The following is a 17,954-nucleotide window of genomic DNA, read 5'->3' on the forward strand; positions in this document are numbered from 1 at the left end:
CCCATTAATTACGAATAGTCTAAATAATTGTTTCAGCAGTAGTCCCAGTGCAAATTTCCAATACAATACTGATTTTACAGCTTTTAGTGTTGACCAATACCTCACATGTGAATTTACTACTAATTTTGTAGTGAGCGGTGTTAGAAAAGGAAGGTGATATCAAACATAGAACAATAGTCAACAACAGTATTTATGGTAGATGGCCTGTATTTTTATAGCGCTTTGCCTAAATCAAATTAAGACTACATTCAGTCATTCACCCATTCACACACACTGACAGTGGTAAGCTACCTTATAGCCACAGCTGCCCGTGGTTTACTGACAGAAGCGAGGCTGTCATACACAGGTGCTCTCTCTGACCACCATTTGTAGGCAATATCAATGAAGTGTCTTGCCCAAGGACACAACGACCAAAGCTCAGGTTTGACCTGATAACCCTTTGCTGGCTGAACCACATATAAATGTGAACAACTGACCCATTTATTAATAAACCACGGGTTACATTAACTTTAAACAGAAGGCAGATCTTTATTAGAAACCTAAACAATTAAGTAAATTTTTCCCATAAAGCAATTCACTCCAATTAATATTAATAATTAAGCAATATCATAACATGAAACATTTTTAGCTGTTAATATTTTTCTATTGGCATGTCAATATAGAAGAGTTTAAATGTAGGCCGATATATAATCAAATATTTTTTGGCAGATATTGGACCGATATCTGGTATCAATATTTAATCAGGATCATTTCTTCCCAAAACACTTTATACTTATTTTGGCTCAGATCAAGATGGCAAACAATACAATTCTGTTATAGTGCTGATTTTTCACTTTGTTGAAACTTCTTTGAACTTTATTCTCTATGTTGGGAATCTTGTGAGTCAAGTGTATGTGAGAAGTTTCTTAACAAAAGGCCAAGACAGAATCTATTCAGGAAAATTTCACTAAATCACCAAATCAGTGGTTTTAGCAGCCTTTTTTTTTTGTACAACATTTTCAAATTCTTACCCAACTTTTTAGAGCTTCCTGAACATAGCGGTCATACAGCTCGATAGGGGGCGCTCTGTTCATAGGGAGCTACAGGAAATTTGTGTAGAGCAACCAATCATTGATTAACAAAGGAGAACCTGGCACAGAGCTTTCGGTAGGTGCATGGCGCGTGTTTTGAAGCTGCTCTGCTTGTGGAGAAATGTCCTGGGCCGTGAGTAGTGAGGAAACAGGAAGCGATTCTTGTGGGATGGAAGAGGGAAATAGTGACAATGAAGGTTGGAAGATAGCAGCATCAAAAAATGAGAAAAAGCGGAAAAAACAGAGATCAGTTAAAGGGGAATCTAGTTCAGAACAATCCAGTGATGATCAATCCATACATTCCACAGCACAACAAAATGAATTCAAAGTCATATTCAAAGTCGTTAATCAGGCAGACTCTTTTACAAACTGGAATCCGGTTCACTTAACAAAAACCATCAATAAACTTGTTGGAGAAGTCAGAGGTGCCAGAATTCTGTACAGTGGAGACCTGCTAATTAACTGCAGAGACAGCGCCCAGCAAGGCAAAGCAATACGTATTAACAAAATTGACGGGATAAGAGTTCAGTGCAGCCTAATGGAGAACAAAAAGATCAGCAGGGGAGTCATTGGAGGAGTTCCTCTGAAAATTTCTGAAAAAGAGATTCTGGAAAACATAAGCGGTGCAAAAGTAAAAGAAGTAAAACGGTTAAAAACAACAAGAAACGGAGAAAGATCTGACAGTTTATCTGTACTAATTAAATTCGAGGAAGAGCAATTACCAAGCAAAGTATTCATCGGTTACATCAGTTACAATGTCAAAATCTACAATCCACCACCATTGAGATGTTTCAAATGTCAAAAATTCGGACACATTGCAGCAGTTTGTAAAGGGAAACAGAGGTGTGGAAGGTGTGCAGGAGAACATGAATATGGTAAATGTGGAAAAGAAGCTAAAATAAAATGCTGTAATTGTGGTGGAGAACATACTGCTGCTTATCGCGGCTGTGAAGCAAGCAAAAGGTCTGAAGAAATAAAAAAAATGAAATTTGAGCTTGGAATAACTTATGCTGAAGCTGCAAAAAGGATCCCATCTCAGTCAGAAAAACCCAAACCTACAGTTCAACACACGGCAAATTTCAAACCTCTAGAGAAATCTCCAAAAATTGATGAAGACTCACTAATTGTTAAAAAGACAAATTTTGTTCTTTTCATGGTGGAAGTGATTAACTGTACTGCTCAGACGACAAAAAAAACAGAAAAAATCAAAATAATAGTGAAGGCTGCAGAAAAATATCTGGATGTTAAAGATATGAACTGGGAGATGGTTGGAAGCATGATGGAAAGACCAATGGGACCATCAGAAACTGGCAGAGGTACGATGACCTAGAGTAAATTAAAATTATACGGGCAAATGTAATTTAGTATAATTTAGTATTATGTGGGTTTAAGTTACACAGGTTATTTTATTGTATTTTTTTTTTTTTTTTTTTTTTTTTTTTTTTTTTTTTTTTGGGGGGGGTGAATCGTTTCCTGTTTCCTTGCTTTACTCCATATTAGTTGGTGGCGGTAATGCACATTTCACAAGTTTGCCAACCGCCATAAAATCTCATAAGAAGAAGAAGAAGAGCTTTCGGTAGATTCAAGCTAATTGCGTTCTGTTCTTACTTTATTTAATACTGCTGTGCAGTTCCTGTTCATAGGAAAGGCTCTTTTAATTAGTTTGAAGAATGGGTAGGAGCAGGAGCCGAACTCCGCCGAGACGAGGTAAGATAGTATAAGGCTGCTACTGCCAGGTAGCTAACTTAGCGCTAGCTTATGTTATCACACATTTTTTGCTGTTTTATTCCTAAACATATCTATTCTTTCTTCAATATTTGATTGCTATATTGGTTACATATCACCGTCCAAGATGTTTATATCAAAAGAATATAGTTCAACGTTCAGAGTAAACTGTTTTAGTCCTCCGTGGTCTTAGAAGGTTCTAGATGTAGGGAATGCAGAAGCTAAAACTCCTCTTAATAAGATGAAAATATGAAGTTTTAACTATTGTTTGTGCAGATTTAACGAAAGCTCTTCTTTTTCAGTAGCAAATGGTGATATAGTTTCTATGATTGCTCGACGGTAAATTATATAGCACTTGTAAAGATGGATGAACTGAGGACTTTTTGTTTCTTGTACATTTTTTAAATGAGGCGCCGTTTAGTTACAGTTATCAGAGGGTTTGTTTCTGTTCAATTAATAAATACTGGAGTTTATGATGGAATCAAGTCCTTCATTTACTTCTTACATTTTAAAAAAAGTAAAACCTAAACCGGTAGAGCTATAGAGTGCAGGTACAGCAGCTCTCAAAAGTGTGAAACCAGGAATTGTAAAAATGTGACCATTTGCTGAAAGAATAATCTACCAACATCTGTATAGAACCCAAAACTGGGAAAATAATATAAACAGTTTACTTTTTTTTTTATCTCAAACTAATCACATTTGCTATCCTTATATTAATTTTATTGCAAAAGTAACAATGAAAATAAATTGTATTTAAAATAATAAATAAAAAAATGCTTATTTTTGTGTGGGTTTGTGTAAGTAGTTGTTTATGTTACCTATTTAGGACTGTATTTGGTTTATTTACTAACCTTCTGAAGACCAACAGGCCTCAGAAGATTAGTAAACCCTCTAAGTGCTGTATGAAACCCAAAACTGGGTAAATAATATAAACAGTTTACATTAAAAAAATCTCCAACTAAACACATTAGCTTTCCTAATAATAATTTAATTGTGACACAATGCAAAGCATGTTTGTTACTCATTGTTACAATACACCGTAAAACAACCTACCTTCGTAATGGTATTGTTTCATCTTATTTTGATTAGATGAATGCATCAAAAAATAAAGGTAACATCAGTCTTGTCACTTTTGGATCTTAGATGTAGATGACGCCCTGATTAACCAGCTCATTGCGTAAATGTAATTATTCTACAACAGCTTTTTGTAGATTTAGTTCTTAGACTTAAACAACTTCTTATTGAAATGTCGTTTTGTGCAGCTTTCATGACATTTCCATTTCTTAAAGTGCAGCAATGATCGAATGTAAACAGTGTGGGAGAAAAAAAATATAGTGAAAAAAACTGCATTGATATGAAATTTAAAGGAAGAATTTGAAGTTTCTTGAAGTTTTTTCTAGCAAGTTTAACGGCTTCGATTAACTTACATTTTAAATTCAGGTACAATGTATTTTTTTTTTAAAGTGTTTAAAAGCTGGTCATTTGTGTTTTGTTTTCTTTAAACATAGGGAGAATTTATTCTATCAGACTGGCCTGATAGACGCATGTTTTTTTTGATAGACGGCAGCACTGATAATCTATAAATGCAGATCTGTCTAATATAACAACTAAAATATTTAGCAGCATATTTGTAACAATCTTCCCTTTAGTTATTTAAATTGAACATCATATTAGGTTTTTGTTTTAATAAGTTACAGAAGTCACTGCTTCTTATTTGATTTATTATTTCTATTTAAAACATAAATATGCTGTTACTTTTCTTTTTTGAAGTATTAGGTGGTGATCAATTGACAATAAAGAAATTCTGTAAAACTAGCTAAAGTCCCATACTGATAGTGGGATGATTCAGAACATATTATTGGTAGCGGGTGGTGACACACTGGCCTGCTTTTCAATAAAGCTGAATAAAATCTACTTTTGCTTAATTGTTGTTCAGAAATGCTGAACAGTCTGTTGTAGATGGTTAATAAACCATTGCAGATATTTGGAAATAACTACAATGCATCGTTAACAGTTACCAAAAAAATTTAGTTATTGATGTGATGTGTGTTTTCCTGTTAGAGAGAAGACGGTCCCGCTCTACGTCACGGGAACACGAGCGCAGGCGAAGAGACAGGGAGCGCTCTCGCTCTAGGGACAGGGACAGAGACCGCCGCAGATCTCGTTCACGCTCACCACACCGAAGGCGCTCCAGGTGAGGCAATCTGTTTACTTTAGATGGTTCTTTATTTCCCCGCATGGGTAAAAACATCTTCCAAAACTGGCTTTCCTTTAATACTATAATATAGTTGCAGTAAAAGTTGCCAATTTGCTGTGAGGGGTAAAGAATTAACATATATAAGCCCCTTCTAATTTATACATTTTAATCTAGAAAGAATATTTAAGAGTATTTTATTTTGGTAATATAATAATAGGTGTTTGGCCCTTGAAGTTTGAAGAAGATTAGGGAAGTAAAGTAAGTAGTTATAAAGCTTTAATGTCGTTGTTTACTTCTGCACATACTGGAGTTTATGATGGAATCAAGTCTTTCATTTACTTCTGTAATAAAAAATAGTAAAACCTGATCCGGTTAGCTGCTGGGGTGGCAGCCTAGTGGTCAGAGCACAGACTTCCCATCTGGGTCTCTGAGCAAGACCCTTAACCCCACACTGCTCCCTGGCCGCCCGGTTGTGGCAGCCCGCTGCTCCCCAGGGGGATGGGTTAAATGCAGATGTAAATTTCTCCAATGTGAGATCAATAAAGTTAAATTATTTTTATTAGAGCTATTGAGTGCAGTAGGGCTGAACGATTTTAAGAAAAAATTGAAATTGCGATTTTTCTGGCAGAGATTGCGGTTTCGATTTCAACCACGATTTATTTTTTTTTAATCAAATTTCAGTACAAATTAATATATATTTAATAATTATATAACCAATGAATTCAATTAAGATAATGCAAGAATGAAAACTGGTGGCAACATATTTCAAATGCAAGACTGTTTATTCAAGCACCTAAGAAACAAATTATATTATCCAAAAAAGTCAAATAAAATGAGAACCCTCCTTTGTAAACTTTTGCTTCTTTTACATTCATTAACAAAAAATATCAAGCATCAATGGCTCATCAGCATCAAAATAATTGCACTTTTGTAAAATAACGTAGGCTACATAAAAATTACAAAGGGACGGGAGCCCTCTTAAGTAAACTTTTGCTTCTTTTACATTTTTCATAAAAAAAAACATTAATGGCTCAGCAGCATCAAAACAATTGCACTTTTGTAAAATAACATAAGCTACATAAAAAATATAACATATAACAACAAAGTTGAGCAAAAATGAAGTCTTACCTTAAAAGAAGTGCAAAATGGCTCAAAGGAGCTAGCTTATGAACATAAGCAACAGAGCAGTTACAGAAATACAACCCCTGTGCTTAGAAACCTGTGCTTCTTCAAATAAAGTGGCAAGAGGAATTGAAACATAAAAGGTAGTAAAAAATAACAACAGTACAATAACAGTATTAAAGTTTAAATTATCCTATATTTTCCTCACAACAAATGATGCCAGAATGGTTAAATTATTTTACATAGTCAGTAAACAAAAGATAAGTAAAAAAGATGAACAAAGTTATGTCAGGGTAAGTGCAAGTAAGGGATTTCAGGATAAGATGAAAAAACAATGTTCCCCTTCATCCCTACATCTCTTTAGAGATTTTTGGCCAGGAAAACCAACATGTCAACCCTTGTTGGCTTCAGACTTGCACGCTGACATGTGACAATATTACCACTGGCACTGAACAGTCTCTCTGATGGTGCACTCGTTGCTGGTATGCAAAGGTACTTACGAGCCAACCTGCTAAGCCAGGGGAAGTTGACATTGTGCACTCTCCACCAGGCCAGTGGATCTTGCTCTCCATCAATGCTAGGAGTTATGAGGTAGTTGTCCAGTTCTGCTTTAATGGTATCCTCCAACTGCATAGTAGAGGAAGCAGGGACCGCCTTGAAAAAGCTGCCCAGTGACCGCTTTCGCTTTGTAGAGGTGGATGGTGGTTCTTCTTCTGTACTGAGTGGCATGGGATGGGTTTTGACACAAGCCCTCTGCTCCTGCAACACACAGTAGAGGCATAATGTTTTGCAATTAGTTGTGATTACTGACATTGATGTTGAAATGTTGCCTTGGTCTTACAGTATAATTCAAAAACATATATAGAAAAAACACAGCTTTTTGTTTTATTTTGAAAGAGTGAAGAAAAAGGACAGCTTACCTTTAGTGCCAACTGCTCCATTTCCATCTTCACTCTGTCTTTCATGAATTGGACATTCTCCTCACTAATGTAGTTGGTCTTAAATCTTGGGTCGAGGAAAGATGCGATGTCCAGGAGTTCCTGGGTCGCTGGGTCACTGTATTTCTCTTCAATGTAGTGGAGAGCTTTTGACTTTATCTCCTTTGTGAGATCTGTGTCTTGGTCAGTTACAGCAAGTGTTGCTGTTCTCAGCAGGTGGAGCACTGGCTTTAGGTAGGATACGCTCACATAGTCCTCACCTGAGAGGGCGTCTGTGAACTCCTGAAGAGGACCGAGAGCATTGTTTACAGATTCAAGCACATCAGTGTCTTGCCAAGTCGGGACCAGGTGCCGCGTCTTCCTGTCTTCAGACAGAACTTGGCACAGTGCCTTGCTCTGTCCCAACACCCTCTCAATCATTTTCTGCCGGGAGCCCCATCGTGTCGGACATTCGGTGACTATTGACTGCTGAGGAAGATTCAGGTCTTCCTGTGCCTGTTTTAGCGCCGCCTTTTTCTTCCAGCTGTGGCTGAAGACTGCTACCAGCTGCTTGCACAGTCCTGTGGCCCGTTTGATGCGTTGGTCATCTTTGACTGCATTTTCTGGGAAAAACATTACATACAGTCAGATAAGCCTACTTCATAACTTTTTTTAACAGCAGACATCAGGTGGTGCTATCACATTAAGTAATTCGCCATACATTAATTTGTAACTGGTGATTAATTTGCAGCAATATGTTTATTCGACAATCCACTAAAACACAACAAACCTTTCAATCTGTAATAAAGTGGCATCAGCCATCCTCATATCTGCTACAAAATACCATTGGCGTCATTTGCTTTTTTTTAATTTATTTATTTATTATTTTTTTGTTTACTAAAGTGTGTCAAAAATAAGCTTAGGGCAGGGGTCTTCAATATTTTCCTGGCCAAGGACCCCCAAACTGATGACGAGATGGAGCAGGGACCCCCTAATTATATATATTGTATGAAATTGTGTTATATAAAACTGCTCCTATAGTCACTCTATTACAGATGGAGTGATTTAACAAAATAATTACTCCCTGGGATTATTAAAGTACAGGTGCTGGTCATAAAATTAGAATATCATGAAAAAGTAGATTGATTTCAGTAATTCCATTTAAAAAGTGAAACTTGTATATTATATTCATACATTACATACAAACTCATATATTTCAGATGTTTATTTTGTTTAATTTTGATGATTACAAATGACAACAAATGAAAATCTCAAATTCATCATATCAGAAAATTAGAATATTGTGAAAAGGTTCAAAATTGATGGCCCCTGGTGCCACACTCTAATCAGCTAATTAACTCAAACCTCCTGCAAAAGCCTTTAAATGGTCTTTCAGTCTAGTTCTATAGGCTACACAATCATGGGGAAGACTGCTGACTTGACAGTTGTCCAAAAGACGACCATCGACACCTTGCACAAGGAGGGCAAGACACAAAAGGTCATCGCTAAAGAGGCTGGCTGTTCACAGAGCTCAGTGTCCAAGCACATTAATAGAGAGGCGAAGGGAAGGAAAAGATGTGGTCGAAAAAAGTGTACAAGCAAGAGAGATAACCGCACCCTGGAGAGGATTGTGAAACAAAACCCATTCAAAAATGTGGGGGAGATTCACAAAGAGTGGACTGCAGCTGGAGTGAGTGCTTCAAGAACCACCACACACAGACGTATGAAAGACATGGGTTTCTGCTGTCGCATTCCTTGTGTCAAGCCACTCTTGAACCACAGACAGCGTCAGAAGCGTCTTGCCTGGGCTAAAGAGAAACAGGACTGGACTGCTGATGAGTGGTCCAAAGTCATGTTCTCTGATGAAAGTAAATTTTGCATTTCCTTTGGAAATCAAGGTCCCAGAGTCTGGAGGAAAAGAAGAGAGGCACTTCATCCACGTTGCTTGAAGTCCAGTGTAAAGTTTCCACAGTCAGTGATGGTTTGGGGTGCCATGTCATCTGCTGGTGTTGGTCCATTGTGTTTTCTGAGGTCCAGGGTCAACGCAGCCACATACCAGGAAGTTTTAGAGCACTTCATGCTTCCTGCAGCTGACCAACTTTTTGGAGATGCAGATTTCATTTTCCAACAGGACTTGGCACCTGCACACAGTGCCAAAGCTACCAGTACCTGGTTGAAGGACCATGGTATCCCTGTTCTTAATTGGCCAGCAAACTCTCCTGACCTTAACTCCATAGAAAATCTATGGGGTATTGTGAAGAAGAAGATGCAATACACCAGACCCAACAATTCAGTAGAGCTAAAAGCCACTATTAGAGCAACCTGGGCTATCATAACACCTGAGCAGTGCCACAGACTGATCGACTCCATGCCACGCCGCATTGCTGCAGTAATACAGGCCAAAGGAGGCCCAACTAAATACTGAGTGCTGTACATGCTCATACTTTTCATGTTCATACTTTTCAGTTGGCCAACATTTCTATAAATCCTTTGTTTTTATTGGTCTTCAGTAATATTCTAATTTTCTGATATGATGAATTTGAGATTTTCATTTGTTGTCATTTGTAATCATCAAAATTAAACAAAATAAACATCTGAAATATATGAGTTTGTATGTAATGTATGAATATAATATACAAGTTTCACTTTTTAAATGGAATTACTGAAATCAATCTACTTTTTCATGATATTCTAATTTTATGACCAGCACCTGTATTTCTGATTCTGATTCCTGCTTGATGGGACAGGTGCTGTGAATGAAATGGTGTCTTGAAAGAGCTGTGTCACTGAATGTGAGCATTGATGACTGAAAGACATCTTCTGCCTCCATTTATCTGTGTTAATTCATATTAATGTGTATTTAAAGACATCTCAATTAATGAAAAAAGTTGCAGGGGGGAATATATAAAAAAGTCTAATCAACCAAAACTTTCGCGACCCCCATGCAGTACCTCCGTAGACCCCCTAGGGGTCGCGCACAACCCTGTTGAAGACCTCCTGCTTAGGGGAAACGGCATTTGTATCTCTCTGTTCCTTGGCATTCCGTAGCTAAACAGAAGCAAGCAGTAGCTTATTGGGAGGTTTCAAAGTTTACTCATGAAAGCGTTCATTTTTATAGGTAGGAGAAACGGTAGCATTGCGCTAACAGTTGGTCAGCTAACAAAAGCGTGAAAACAAACATAGGGTCGCTTTGTCCCCCTCCCCCGCCCTAACTGTGTTTGAGAGACTATGATACCACTAATTCTTACACAGTAAATTTGGACACACACACACACACACACACACTTACCAATTGCAAGATGCAGCCGGTGCCCGAAGCACTGCAGTCTGGTCCACTGATTGAGCTCCATCGCTTTGACCATGTTCGTGGCGTTGTCTGTTGTGATGCAGGTCTGGGCCTCTTCTTTTAGGCCCCAGTTTGCCAAGCACTCTTTAAGCCCAATTGCAATGTTCTCCCCCGTATGGTCAGTGGGGAAGTATGCTGTCTGCAGGCAGCGGCTTCTCAACTCAAAGTTTGCATTCACGAAATGCACCGTCAAACTCATGTATGGCTCGGTCGTTCTACTTGACCACAGATCCGTAGTTGACGCGTAAAACTCCATGTTTTCCAGCTCATTTACAACTTTGGCCCTGCATTCTCCGTACAGCTGTGGGATGGCGACTCGGTTAAAGTAGGTGCGGGAGGGTAGAACATACCTCTTGTCCATTGTGCGTAGCAAACTTTTAAATGCGTCTTTGGTTACTGTGTTTACAGACACCATATCCTTCGATATGTAATTCGTTACGGCAGTGGTAATCTCCTTGTGTCTTCGGCTAGTTCTTTCATAAGGCGTCAAACTGGCAAAGGATGAAGTTATGGTTGGCTGTTTTGCTGAAGTATCACTGCTATTTGATGTTTCAAGGCTCTTTTTCGCCATACAATCCTCATACAAGTTAAGGTGGTGGACTCTCAAGTGACGATGTAAATTGTTGGTATTGCCAGCCGATGTAGCCACTTTCCCACGACATGTTTGGCAAATCACCTGTTTCTGGTGCTCATCAGTGGCCTCAAATCCAAAATACTGCCAAATGACCGACGTGCTGTTTTTCTTTGGTATTAATTTTGTCGGCTCCGCGTCTGCTCCCGCTTCAGCCATCTTGAAATTGAGTCTCGAGCTTACGAGCTACACTGAAAACGTCATCTGGTCACGCGCAGCCTTTCAGCTTTCTGATTGGTTCTGGCCGACACAGAGCCTTTTCTGATTGGTAATAGCCGACACAGAGCCTTTCTACATGAGCATGCATTGGAATTATTGAGGAATTATTGGGCTAATATGCACCAAGAAAAACCGCAGCTTTGACATTCCCAAAATCGCGTTGCTTGAGATCGCGGTTTTCGGTCGAAAACGATAGATCGTTCAGCCCTAGAGTGCAGTTATAAATGCTTTGGAATGTGTGAAACCATGAGACAAACAATCAAAGTAATTGTAAAAAATGTGACGATTTGCTTGAAAGAATAACCCACCAAGAGCTGTATGGAACCTAAAACTGAACAAATAATATAAACAGTTTACATATAAAAAAAAATCTTTTGCTTTCCTAACATTAATTTAAGTGCAAAATGAATGAACAACTCAGTTAAAAAATGCCTATTTGTATGTTGGTATAGTTGTTTATGTTACCTATTTAGGATCGTTTGGTTTATTTACTAACCTTCTATGGACTAACAGGCCTTATGGGGACCGAAGGCTGGTCCCAGTGTGGTGGACCCCTATTTTTAATCCTTAGAGGATTAGTTTAGAGGTTTGGTGTGAATTAAATTTCAACCAAATTTTTGGGAATATGCTGATGGTGGTTAGTGTAAATGTTAGGGTTAGGCATAAATGCAGTAACTAAAATTAATTTAAAGTCATGTGAAAAAGTATGTGCTCGAAAAACTACTTAAAGTATAAAAGCATGAAGTAACCTTTAAAAAAACAGCCAGATGCCACTATATGAATTGAAAGCTAATTTTTCGATTATTTTGAAAAAAATCATTGAGATGGGGCCAAGGATGAGGGAGGTCTTGTTGGTCTCTTGTCTCCCAATACACTCTCGCCTGTGTCTGACCTTTCAGTCATTTCAACATCTTTTTCTGAATCCAACATTGTAGCATGGCATAGACAATTCACATTTAAAGTTTGAAGAACACCTGCTTGCTTCAGAGTATCTCCTTTAGCTAACCGATGAGTGTTTGCGTCATATGACTCATATATGACACTACTTTTCACTATATGTGGATGGCCCTGGTGATCTGCATTGGATGGAGCACATGAGGTGAAATAAATACTTATAAACATTAAACTGAAGCCAAGAGTAACATTTGTTTTTGAAAATGTAAGTAATAGAAAGTACAGATACTGGTGTGAAAATGTAATGAGTAGAAGTCAGAAGAAGGAAGAAAAATAAGTAATGGAGTAAAGTATAGATACCTAAAAACTGACTTTTCTGTTAAATTAAAATTTGTATGTATTGATTCAAGTCGAACACAGTGACGTCCACAAATAATTTTTGAATCAAGACCTATTTTGCATCATCTTGTCCATCTTGTACTGCATATCTGGATCATGTGTGTATATTCTGCCTCTTTTAACTCTATTATTCTATTACCAATAACTGGTTAGCTTTAAAATCACTTTCAGTGTTTTTGGGTGCTTTATTTTTAAATGGTCCAAAGTGAATGTGAACTAAAGTAGTTTAGATACAGTTGTTTTATCTGTATATAGCTTTCGTATACTGAAGCAGTCTTTATGTTCCTCTGGTAGGACCCCTCCCAGGTGCCACCGCTCCTCCTCCCTCTCTCCTGGAAGGCAGAAGGACAGACGTGATGATGAGCGGAAAGAGGGGAAGGATAAAGCCGGGAAGCCTATTCAGATCTCAGGTAACAACATTAATGCTGACAAAAGCAACATAAATGTGTCTGTTCAGTGACTTGGGAATCTGGAGCTTAAATGGCTATTTTTTTCTTCTGTTACAGCGGAGGATATGGAAGGCAAAACGGAGGAGGAAATTGAGATGATGAAATTGATGGGATTTGGTTCTTTTGATTCAACCAAGGTGGGTATGCAGCATAGCCAGAGGGGGGCACTGTTGACTCAAATACAGTTTTGTACTTTGAAAAGCCAAAGGATTCACAATATTTTACAGCAAAGCAAAGGCAGCATATTATAGAAAAAAATATGTTTTTCAGACTCTGCTGATGGAACTTGTGACACTTAGGGTTGCGTTTAATCACAACCACACTAGTACTGGGAATTCTACAGTGTTGTCTTTTCGTAAACACACTCTTCACCAACCTTACAAAGCCCGGTTGAATGGCTGCTATATTCTCAAACATGAAGAAAAAGTAGGGAATTAACATGTGTTTCCCGCTCTCTCTACAGAAAAGCGTAGCAATACCAGAACATCTTAAAGTGCCACTACACAATTATGACCGTTACTAACTACTTAACCAAAAAAAACATGCTTCCTAAAGGGCTGGTTATACTCCCACAGCAGTGTGTCGCAGTGAGGTTGTTGCAGATATTTTTGATTTATGCCCAATATTGAAGCGTGGTCTGTGCTATGTTATTCCACGCCAAAACGAAGGAGGGGCAGTCATGAATTAGCTTTGGGTCTAGATATGGCTGAGGTGGTGAGAAAGTGAGGACAAGTTTGTGCAACAATGGAGGGACATGGGGGCGAAAAAGTGCGGGGATCCAGGTGGAAAAAGGGTCCCAGCGTTCTCGCGCACCTCGCTCTTCTAGCTGGTCCATCTTCACAAGTCGTTTTCTACAATGGCGGTCATACAAACAAAACAAGCCAGTAAAGTACCAAACAGTAGATACGCATATTGTAGAACGGATGTAGATTTGACCAATCAGGGGGCCTCCTGTCTGTGGTCTCCTACAATTTTGGTGAAGTGCAGCAGTGTGTCTGCCGCAGGGGCGGGGGCATATCTGCATTAAAGTAGGCAAATCATGTTTAAATTTCAAATCATTCTGGCTTAAACATGTATATAAATATACTCTTTATCCGACCATATTGTCCTAAAAGTTAGTATATATTCATTAAAAAATAAATAAATCCTGTCTTAAAATCTGTGGGTTGTTTTTTTTTTTCGTTATCTTATGCAGTCCAGTTAGTTATACATCAGCTTGTACACCTAAATTTATCCAATCATATATCAATAGTAATCTGTCAATCAAATTTTTGCGGCCATATCATCTTGATTCATATGTTGCAGCTAATATACGCAACGGTTGAAATAAGAATCAACTTACTTTACCATTGATATACATCCCAGTGTTCACGGGGATGGATGTCTGTGTCTTCAGCAGGAGTAGAGCTAACAAAACTTGCAGCGATGCGAAGCAAGGGCTCAAACATGGACGGCTGTAAGCCTTCTACACCAAACCAAGCTTCTGGCGTCCTCTTCCACAACATCTTAGTTCCCACTTTCCTCCTCTAAATAAAAAATGGATGATGGAGGAGACTCATCTACGACCTCCGACACAAAACTCCCCTCCTCTTGTATGTTTCCGCTGTCCATAGCGTTCCTTGACAGTGTCGTGGCTAAGTGCGACTTGGTTCCCATCGGGAACCTACTACCACTACGTTGCTAACTGGTTAGCAAGATGCTTTTGACAAACCGGCCACAACCAAACATGCTTGCGAACCTTCTGCCACAACAATCTCGCCCCCTTGATAATCAACCAATCACATTCAGTCAGGCACCACTCGGGAGAGTTCGGAAATGTAACGTCGGAAACAGCTGATCCCTACGACTTTAACTGAGACACACACACGATGACCTGGTTTCTGAGTATAAATTAGCCTTAAAGCTAACATAAATGTTGTATTACACTGATAATGTTGCATTATTACACTCTTTAGTATCATTGGCAGTAAAGTTAGTTTTTGTTCCATAGGGGAAGAAAACGGATGGATCAGTTAATGCATATGCAGTCAACGTTACCATGAAGAGGAAATACAGGTACGTTTTCACATATACGATTTTTTTTTATTTACCCTATCCTAGTTTGATGGAATGTTGCTGTATAGCACTGCAAAGAGAAAAAACAAAATCCCTCTGACATATTAGGCCTTTAAAGTTTTTTTTTAGTCTATTACTCTAAACCTAAATGTTTTATTCATCTCTAGCTTTGGCTGTTTATTGCATGGTCTGCTGTTGAAGTAGCCAAACACATATGCAGTTCCAGCCCTCCTATTGATGATGTAACCTGCAAGTGCTGCAAAGAAAATGATGATGATGTAATGTTTGATGCTGCATTTATTTCCTCAGGCAGTACATGAACAGAAAAGGAGGATTTAACAGACCACTGGACTTCATCGCTTAAAGGTGTCAACAGCTTGTCTTTAACAAGCAGTTTTTTCCCCCCTGAAGAGGACAAGGACAATATAGATCTATCTCCTATTAAATTTATGTTATTATACAGCTTTTTTGTTTTTTGCTTTTACTGACCATATGTTGTAAATAGTTATACCTCCAGTCCTTCTCAGTTCAGAGCAGATGTGGTAATGGAGTATTTTGTTGTGGAAATTTGTTCTGTATTCTTAATAAATTTTAAAATGTTGACTATCTGTAAAAGTATTTTTTTTAGTCATCTAAAGCTTTATTCTTAAATACATCCTTAAACCTTTCTTCCCTTGCTTGTTTCTTCATTTATCTAAATCCAGGTCCCTATACTCTCATTGATTGTTTGGTTTAGCTTACTTGCTAACTTTGCTCTTACGTTTTCTCACAATGAGTGACCCCTAATAATCCAGCCGTTGTTCTGTTTAATGTAGCTTTAAGTAGTTCTTCAATTCCAGATTTAAATAAACTTAAATATACCTAAAAAATAAAAATTGGCGTAAGCTATTTTTTTGTTCTGTTAGACACTGCTGCATAAATGTAAGATAGCAGATAAAAAGCCTGATGATATACCGTCATAGTTTAGAGGAGCTACTAGTATGTGCTATTTTTCATGTATTTGTATCGGACTGTCAGACTAACTTGTTGGGGATTTCACTCCTAATATTCTAACAGTTTGTGAAACCAGTAGACTCTGAATTTACAGTTATATCGCATCGGACTTTCATAAAGCTTGGTGTAAGTTATAAACGGAAAAATAAATATCCAACACTCAAGTTCTGTATTTGTCTCTGTTAAAAGCCCTGAGGAAAATTACTGTTAGCAGGTATTTAAAAGCAATATATTACCTGCGCAGCTGTAGTTCCAGAACTGCCGCCTGACAGGATGTGCATGTTCTTTAATTGCTGTAGTTCAGTAAAATAAATACAAACATTTTCTATACCATAAAGTTGACAGAATTTGTGTTGTTCCTACTTTGTATCTTAATCTAACTTTAAAACTGCATAAAACTTTGACAAACTGATTTTAAATACTACTAGGCACCACAGTTCTAGTTTAGAAAACAGAGGTAGCAGCATGGTGCTCATTAAACCAAGTGGCTCCCTGATACTGTTCTCCACTGAAGCGGCTCTTAATAGACATGTTTTCAGACAGTTTAATATGGAGTAGATCATGGCTCATCCTGTGCTTTAAAGGTTCTCAAACAAATGTCAGATTTATGTTTATATAAGTTGTGTCATCTCTTAACTTAGAAGCACCTTCTGAATTAAGGAAATTTATAATTTGAAGCTCTCAAAGACACTGTTCAAATAAACATTGGATTTATCTAATGGATTATGTATCAGTATTGGGGTAAATATGAATTAAAGACTGATTTTTATATAAGGTCTGTATTTTGATATCCTTGTATCTGACCTTGGAAAATTTAAGTGAAAGTCCTTTGCTTTTGTTTTTAAGAATCGTTTTATTTGAAGGAACTTGGTCCCTCCACAAAGGTTGGAAGAAGGAAAGGGTCTAAGGTTGAAACTAAAAGCTGTTTCGCCACATAAGAAAAATGATTACGTAGCAGGCAATCAAGAACATAAAAAATCCACGTAAGTAATAATGAACAATAAATAATTTTATGAAATTGTGTGCATGGTCTAAAGCAGACCTCCCTCTGGGTCTTTGTGATATTCCTTTTCCCAATCCTGTCATGAAAATAGATCATTCTGATCAAACTCTCCAAAGGGGTCAAACATGGATGTAAGCTGGATCGATTGGACGCAGTCATCCTTCAGTTCTTTGTTTTCCATTCGGTGTAGCTGTGTAAATTATTGCCAGGCTTTTCTCTTTAGCTTCTCTGTAATCAGTGTTCTGATTTGTCTGAACTCAAATTAAATGTCCTTACGAACCCAAGTTGCTGCATGATCTGCAAGATTTCCTTATTGTTGATTTAAAGCCTAATCTGGCGCTCATCCAATCTACAGAGGCGTAGCAATAACTAATGTACACTGGGGGATGACAAAAAGCAGATAGACGTGAGAAGCTCAGGGTCAGTCTACACTGTTCCAAAAGGAAAATGAAAAACCACAACATCCATATTTTGTAAATAAAGACTATAATTTCCTATAGCCTTTGCTAAAACATAGACACATATTTTTAAACATCCATGTCTTCTAAATTAAACATGTATTGGACAAAATTCTTTCAGGTTTGAGTTCTGGAGCAAACATCTTATTCATTGTCATTACTTTCCTACTTTTATCAACAGTAGTTCTGAATAAAATTCATATTTACATGTACTAATATCTACATTGAATGGACTACTTATTAATAAAGTAGTTATTTATCTCTGATTTCACTAAAGGCTCATAGATGACTTGCAGAGACATTGTTTTCTCTTTACCCCATGAGACAAAATCTAGTTTTGAAAAGAGCATGATTTCTATATTTATCATCTTTAATGTTAGTGTATTGATGTGCACAGGGGTGGCCAATGATTGTCTAAGGGTGGCCCCCATCTAGCTCCGCCCCTGCTAATCTATCAAAAGGAGCACCAGCCGACG

General features: G+C 37.8%; 2 protein-coding genes across 2 annotated transcripts; one reads left to right on the forward strand and one right to left on the reverse strand.

Annotated features, from left to right (window-relative positions):
• The first annotated feature begins 1,056 nt into the window (after positions 1 to 1,056).
• Positions 1,057 to 16,181, forward strand: snrnp27 (small nuclear ribonucleoprotein 27 (U4/U6.U5)). The gene is made up of 7 exons (XM_038303651.1): positions 1,057 to 1,150; positions 2,651 to 2,777; positions 4,857 to 4,989; positions 12,815 to 12,930; positions 13,027 to 13,106; positions 14,960 to 15,024; positions 15,334 to 16,181. Exons 2-7 carry the CDS (start codon positions 2,741 to 2,743, stop codon positions 15,386 to 15,388), a joined length of 486 nt encoding a protein of 161 aa, XP_038159579.1. The 5' UTR covers positions 1,057 to 1,150; positions 2,651 to 2,740; the 3' UTR covers positions 15,389 to 16,181.
• On the reverse strand, positions 6,288 to 10,913 carry LOC119795574 (E3 SUMO-protein ligase ZBED1-like). Its single transcript, XM_038303649.1, has 3 exons — positions 10,321 to 10,913; positions 7,035 to 7,654; positions 6,288 to 6,873 (listed from the first exon to the last, which is right to left on the reverse strand). The coding sequence occupies exons 1-3, from the start codon at positions 10,790 to 10,792 to the stop codon at positions 6,475 to 6,477; spliced, it is 1,491 nt and encodes a 496-aa protein (XP_038159577.1). The 5' UTR covers positions 10,793 to 10,913; the 3' UTR covers positions 6,288 to 6,474.
• Positions 16,182 to 17,954: the final 1,773 nt, after the last annotated feature.

Source organism: Cyprinodon tularosa, unplaced genomic scaffold, assembly GCF_016077235.1.
Source record: "Cyprinodon tularosa strain WSP-4 unplaced genomic scaffold, ASM1607723v1 ctg515, whole genome shotgun sequence".
Classification (NCBI taxonomy): Eukaryota; Metazoa; Chordata; class Actinopteri; order Cyprinodontiformes; family Cyprinodontidae; genus Cyprinodon; species Cyprinodon tularosa.